The sequence below is a fragment of the Scleropages formosus genome, chromosome 18 (assembly GCF_900964775.1).
Source record: "Scleropages formosus chromosome 18, fSclFor1.1, whole genome shotgun sequence".
Taxonomy (NCBI): Eukaryota; Metazoa; Chordata; class Actinopteri; order Osteoglossiformes; family Osteoglossidae; genus Scleropages; species Scleropages formosus.
Genome location: NC_041823.1, coordinates 22,600,776 through 22,607,846, shown reverse-complemented (window position 1 = coordinate 22,607,846; position 7,071 = coordinate 22,600,776). Strand labels below are relative to the sequence as shown.

The window sequence follows — 7,071 nt, the reverse complement described above, 5'->3', positions numbered from 1 at the left end:
GTGGGTATCGGGATTTTTCTGTGTCTTATGCACCTACTTGAACGATGAACCTCGGTGTAGCAAGTGGTAGGGAACAAACTAGGTTTGCCTGAGACTTTCATGTCTGCAGCTATGTCTCCTTCTCTCAATGTAATGCATAAATTGTACTTTTGCTGAGATGTACGTTGCTTTGGACAAAAGCGTCTGCTAAATGAATAAATGTAAATGTAAGTAATAGTCATTTCATTGATTTGCAGTACGCCTAGGTAGAGTAATTTTTGACAGTGCAGTTTATTTTAATCAGCAATTCATTTGTATCACACACACACACATTGACTGAAACCACTTGTTTCAAGTGGGGTCGCAATGAACTGGAATCTAATCCAGCAACACAGAGCTCAAGGCTGGAGGGAGAGGGGACACACCCGGGGCGGGACACCAGTCCGCCACAAGGCACCCCAAGTGGGACTCAAACTCCACATCCACCAGAGAGCAGGACCCAGGCAAGCCTCCTGTGCTACCACACCCGCTATTAATTTGTATCAGGAATTTTTAACAAAATTTTAAAAAGACAAGAAAATATATTTTGTTGAAATGTTTATGTTCCATAAAACGATCCATGTCTTGGGGTTCATGCTGGTCTCTGTCTGCTTTTTTCACAGTCTGAAATGTAACAAGAAAACGTGATTTTGCTGGTAAATTCTTATTTTTTGCACAGTTTACCTTTTCCAAAAAAAAATTTGATTCATACTTCTGCAATTTTTTATAGGTGCAGTAGTGTGGTTACATGTATTACAGCAGTAGTGTTGAGAAAGGCATGAATTAGTAACCTCATTAACACACACCCACTCACTCATTCTATTGAACAACTGCTTGTCGTGCTGGGTTGCGGCAGTCTGGAAGCATAGGCTCCTTGGCTAAGCAATGTACACCCTAGACAGGTAGCTACACACACAAAATCATACATACATTCACATGCTACGGTCAATTTTGAGCCTGTGTTTCAGCTGATTTTTTTACCATTTCTAAAACTGTTGGAGGAAACTAGACCACCTACAGGAAAGGCACAGAAATACCAAGAGAACATGCAAACACCCCACAGACTGAACTGGGATTAGATACATCTGCTCACATGCTCACATACATAGTGTGAGACCTCCATGCCACCTGCTGTAGCCCCATGCAACAAGTAACCTCCATGCTATAAGTCCATGGTCTTCACCACTACACCACCTACTGCCTTGACAAATACACTTGTTCAATCCATTAGTTTATTCTATGTTTGGTATAGTATTTTTTAAGCCAAACTCACCAAAGACAAAAGAGAGGGACAGAAAGTGTCACATTAAGAGCCTGGTGTGTAATACAGTGAGTCTGTGGCTTGAGTCTCTGTGGAGAAACAGTGACTGATTATAAAAACAGACAAACATCTGGTGGAATGTAGAAGCACCAGTAAGGGCAACCAAAAGAGAACCAAAAGATGGTCCAGCAACTTGTCACCTACCTGTGAGGCTGTATCTTTTATCTCCTCTCGTTAGCCCCATCTTATCACGGATCCCCATTGTTCTCCTACATTGATGGAGATCATTAATAATTTCGCAGCAACTGGGGTAAATGAGATATTATTATCCTAGCAGCCTTCCTTGAAAAGTTTTAAGTTCTCTGTTAAAAGTTTACACTAAGTGCATACCAAGGAAACAAACAGCAGGACTCACCTCTTGACATAACAGACAAGTGCAAAAGTTTGGAGTGCCATCACTACCACCAGTAAACCAAGGGCTAAAGCCATCTTAGATTTCGCTGGAAGCAGAAAATGATACCAACCTTTTATACAGTCAAGTCCCAGTACCAACCTTTTATACACCAATGCAGACAAGGTGAGTAATGTGACAAATAAACAGACAACAGAAAGTACATACCAAGCACAATGAGAGCTACAGGGCAAGATCGATGCTCTCCATGTTTATTTCTTACTAAACAGTAGTACTGTCCACTGTCCCTTAAACCAACTGAATTAAACATTAGCCTCCTTTCCATCTGGATGGGACCACTTTCGCTGATCTTGTACCAGGTGTAATTGTGAACCGGGGGGTTGGCATTGCTGTTGCAGGTTAAAGATACTGAATCTCCCTCCACTATTGCTCCAGGAGAGTTAATTGTCACAACAGTGTGCTTTGGAGGATCTGTAAAAGAGTTTTACATACTTACTAACAGTGAAATGGAATAGTAATTTATTATTTTTCAGCTAATTGTAATAACTGTGAAAGACAACAATAGATTTTGATACTCATTTGGACTCAAATTGCAACACAACAATTTTACGGTGCTTTCATTAGGTCTCAAGTACATGAGGGGAAAGCAGCACAATGAGCAGAACATGCCAGTTTACAGAGAACAACACATGCAATGAGCACAAAAGATACTGACAGATTATCGAGGCTTCTGAGACTGCATTTCTCAGCGTAAATAATGTGAACACCCTTCATGCCAGCTGCGCCAGTGTTCCTACGCCAGTCTTCTGATGTGTGACTCATGATACCACGATAACAAATCAGTATTTCTCTCTTCCTCACTTCAAGCATGTTCTCTCATGCATAGTTTATATCAATGTAACTATTTTTTTTACAGTTTAGTGGGTTTTTCTATAATGAACTTTTTTCATAATATATGCTAATTTTTTGTGTAAATGTAAGCATATAGTACCATATCATAGGTACGTCTGTACTTATATTGGACTAACTTGATGATGTACTACTCTTGATTTTCCTGTATTTCACACACACACATTGACTGAAGCTGCTTGTCCTCCTGAGTGGGGTTGCGGCGAGCCGGAGCCCAACCCGGCAGCACAAGGCGCAGGGCTGGAGGGGGAGAGGACACACCCAGGATGGGATGCCAGTCCATTGCAAGGCATCCCAAGTGGGACTTGAACCCCAGACCCAACAGAGAGCAGGCACAGGCCAAGCCTGCTGCACCGCTGCACCCTCCTGTATTCCACTTACAGTTAAATTACAGTACTTCTCTCATAAACTTTTAAAATAAAAACTGCAGGATCAAGAACTTTGCATGTACTGGAACTGAAAATCATCTGCCCCTGCTTCCAGTTTGACTCCTTTACTAAAAACAAATGAGTAGTTGGTGCAAACACAGTGTATTTGGTAATCTTGTAAAACATTATGTGGTCAATGCACATGATGTTTTACAAGATTACCAAATACACTGTGTGTATTTTTCGCATCACCCTAGAAAAAGTGTTAGAAACACCAGAGTAACTAGGTAAATAAAACCAGTGGTAGTTTCAGTACAATACCCATAAATGTTTCTATTTTCTTTTACTGATTTGTGACAGATCAAACACACACATTTTCTGAACCGCTCATCCCATATGGGGTTGCGGGGAGCTGGAGCCTAACCCAGCAACTCAGGGCATAAGGCCGGAGGGGGAGGGGACACACACCCAGGACAGGACACCACTCCATCGCAAGGCACCCCAAGCGGGACTTGAACCTCAGACCCACCAGAGAGCAGGACCCAGTCCAACCCACTGCGCCACCGCGCCCCCACAGATCAAACAATGCTTGTTAAAATAAACAATATACTAAACAAGATTTTTCTAATTTTATCATAGAAGAAAACAAAATAACACTATCAAATAAAATAACATTAACTGTATTATTCCTTCCCACATACAGGTCCCTGCGAACACTCATTTTACTTCAGCATTGTGAAATATGTACATAATATTTACTCACATTGAACATCCACAAACAATCCTGAAGAATTTCGATTTCCAAGTGTGTTCTGTGCCACACAGAAGTAGTGGCCGCTATCTTCAAGAGTAACGTGGTTCATGGTGTAATTTTGCTGCGTTGCTATCTCAGAGATTATCCCTCCTTTCGTCTGTAACCAGGTGTAGTTATACACTGGTGGATTGGCTTCGCTGATGCAGATCAGAGTGACCGAACTGCCCTCCATTATTTCACCAGGCAAATTTACTGAAACTGTTACATTGCTTGGTATATCTAAAGAAGAAATGCACATGAATCAAACAAATGAAAAAAATAATGAAAGGAAATCAAACAAATAAATAAATAAGCAATTATTTTTTTGTAAAACTACTGACATTCAATAATAATGATATTAATAATGTTATAATTGATAATAACCAAATATTAACGTTTTGGACAATGTTACATGTTTTGGACAAATGTTAACTTGAACAATAAATTAATTAATGAATAGTGTGTGTGTGTGTGTGTGTGTGTGTGTGTATGTGCACTACCATAACATATGACTCCAGCATCCTCGCCATGGTTACAGTTGTGCGTCCCCAGACCTCCATGTTGACAGTCTAGTAGGGAAGTTTCTGATCCAGAGCACTGCATGTTATCCAGCCAGATCGTTCCTTCACCGCTCCCAAATCTAGCTGATCCAGGAGCCTCTTTGACTCCCTCACAGCCCAACATCCTGCACACAACACTGGCATCATTTGTGTCCCAGTCATCATCACACACGGTCCCCCACTGCCCTGAGAGATGAACTTCCACTGTCCCTGAACAACGATCATTGCCATTGACAAGGCGTACTGTTCCATCTGTAAAGAGCAAAACCAGAGGTGACATCTTAAAAGATAATAATAATAAAAGCTTCAGGGATTGAGTTCCTAAGAAATATAAAGTACAGCTAGAATACATACTATGTGGTCTGGATTTTAGTGATACTAGCAGAAGTTTAGTGAGAGATCAAGGTTTCAATCTGCTGAAATCCTGGTGAAATCATTTCTTTTTTAATGCATAAGGTAACCATATGTGTCATAAATAGTACAGTTTTATATGTTAAAACAAAATTGTTACAATTTAATTTGTATTAGAGAAATACACCGTTTGTAGTATTTAATTAATGCCAGTGTGAATCATGTCAATTGAAATTACTTACTGTTGATTATTGTAGATTCACAAAACAACAAAAAACCTAAAAGAGGTATGGGTTGAATTTAGATTTCATCAGAAACACATGTACAGGCCTACATGATTATGAAAATATCATTATATACAAACAAATACAAATGTTATGTCTGGTTGTATTTTTTTTTTGAACAAAGAAAAATCTACCATCCAATATTACCATCTTATGGCTCTTTTGCAACAAATGTAGATGGAAATTAATGGGTCAATTGAATAATCATATTTATATTCATTCCAATACTATGACACCAGTGAGAAGGGAAATAGTTCTTCAAATGTATTATATTGTTTTTTTTCAGTTTCCTTGACAATTACTTTAACTGTCATCTGTTTTAATTTTCAAACTGATCCTAGATTACAGAATTCCTTATCATCTGATTATGTTCGTTCGTCTTCTGATTAGTGTGAATATTAAAATGCTGACTATTCTCCAAGTAGCAATTACCAGTCTTTTTATACATCTTTTGTTCTGTTTTAGCATAAACAAACAACAAAATAACTGGACCCTTACATTTATGCAAAAATGTAAGTGACAGTAATTTTGCTTTAGCTATATCTCATTGACTGACCCGAGGACAAAAACTAATTTAAACTCAGAATGTGAGAATAAATGCAGTATTACTTACCTGGGTCTGTAAGCAGCATCGCCAGAACTATGTTTCCTGGAGTCCTGTGGAGCATAGCTGCAAAACTGACAAAGTTTGTGAAATTCATTGTAATACATGATATGATATTTATGCTCTTTCACGTTCTTAAAAGCACACATGTAACAACAGCTTTTTTGGTCTGAAATTGTGTTCCTCAGATGAAAGCAAAATAATAATAATAATAATAATAATAATAATAAACAAATGTTGTTTTATCCGAATATATAATAAAATGAGCTAAATACTAAATACAATAAAAAGCTAAAACAGACCATGCAATATTTTTTAAAATACCTTCTTCTTCTTTTCACTACATATATTTTTACCTTGTTTTATAAAAATCTTTTTTCTGAAAAAATAAAAACCAGTAAGAACCTCAAGCTCACCTTACTGTGTAAAGGAATCCCTTTTAAATGACACTTCGTCACAGTACCACCACTTTAACACTGTCATATCATTCACATCAATTAAATACTACCATTTCCCCTTTCTAAAGTGCTTGTACAACAGAAATTGAGAAAATAAAGAAGTGAATCTCAAGAGTGCTCATTTTTTTCTGATCAAATAAGGAATATCTGCTTTCTATAATCCTGTTTTTGATTGTGTTTCACACTCTATGAATTTAATCAACATTTTAATCAACATTAGCGCTCACTTCCATGCATGTCTATGTAAATATTTTAACAGATTTGTTTCAAAACTATAGACATTTTTCTGTAGTAATGTTTTTATTATTATTATTATTGTGCCCTGTAACTTGTTCAATGGAATTAAACATGCTGACACTTGTGATTTGATTTAGAAACAAAGAAGCATTCAGCTTCCCTTTTTGTAAGGGTCTGTTATTTATGTGTGTACAACTGGGAAATTCTGAATAATCAGGGTCACTAATGTGAGGAACTCAACACTGTTACAAATTAGTACTTTAAGGAACATCAGCTTCGGCCATCAGTGCAGATACTTTTGAAAATACATTCAGCTAATGACTTGCAAATTGGATGCAATTTTCAAAAAAGTAACTGAAAAATCAAATATGTATTTCACTCATTACTTGTTGCTGATGAAATTCAGAATTCCCATATAGTTTTTTGGTTTGACTAAAACAAAGTCAGGGTCCAGAGGCGTAAGAAGACAGCCCGGAGCTCAGAACGTTGCAGAACCACATTCAGACTTACTACTGACCAGCGTTTTTCGCATCGTCCTGTTTACCTTTCCTGACTTCCCTCCCCTAGCCCCCGTTCCTCGACCCTCTTCCTCCTGACTCTCCTCGTCTTCCTCGTTTTCCTTCGACCCATTGCCTGATCTTCATTTCACGGTTTTCGGATTCTCCTTGTAACAATGTCTGCTCCTCGGTGAACATTGCTTGTTTTCTGACTATGACCTACGGATCCTCCCACCATCTTGTGCACCTCTGCGCTGCCCTTGGGTCTGATAACCCACTTTCCGGACGGAAACATGACAACTTCTGACCCTTATAGTAC

General features: G+C 38.4%; 1 protein-coding gene across 1 annotated transcript; it reads right to left on the bottom strand.

Annotated features, from left to right (window-relative positions):
* Nucleotides 1-578: 578 nt before the first annotated feature.
* LOC108930313 (B-cell receptor CD22-like) lies at nucleotides 579-5,985 on the bottom strand. Its single transcript, XM_018745508.2, has 10 exons — nucleotides 5,977-5,985; nucleotides 5,570-5,634; nucleotides 4,915-4,950; nucleotides 4,262-4,573; nucleotides 3,732-4,001; nucleotides 1,899-2,162; nucleotides 1,695-1,779; nucleotides 1,484-1,548; nucleotides 1,292-1,368; nucleotides 579-642 (listed from the first exon to the last, which is right to left on the bottom strand). The coding sequence occupies exons 2-9, from the start codon at nucleotides 5,622-5,624 to the stop codon at nucleotides 1,325-1,327; spliced, it is 1,131 nt and encodes a 376-aa protein (XP_018601024.1). The 5' UTR covers nucleotides 5,625-5,634; nucleotides 5,977-5,985; the 3' UTR covers nucleotides 579-642; nucleotides 1,292-1,324.
* Between the last annotated feature and the right edge of the window lie 1,086 nt (nucleotides 5,986-7,071).

What these genes read in the sequence shown, in the direction of transcription:
- LOC108930313 (XM_018745508.2), bottom strand. Translation starts at nt 5,624, where the DNA reads ATGCTCCACAGGACTCCAGGAAACATAGTTCTGGCGATGCTGCTTACA. An exon ending in TGAATCTACAATAATCAACA is followed by an intron (nt 4,574 to 4,914) that starts GTAAGTAATTTC and finishes TGCTCTTTACAG; the next exon opens with ATGGAACAGTACGCCTTGTC. An exon ending in TGTAGCTCTCATTGTGCTTG is followed by an intron (nt 1,780 to 1,898) that starts GTATGTACTTTC and finishes TTCTGCTTCCAG; the next exon opens with CGAAATCTAAGATGGCTTTA.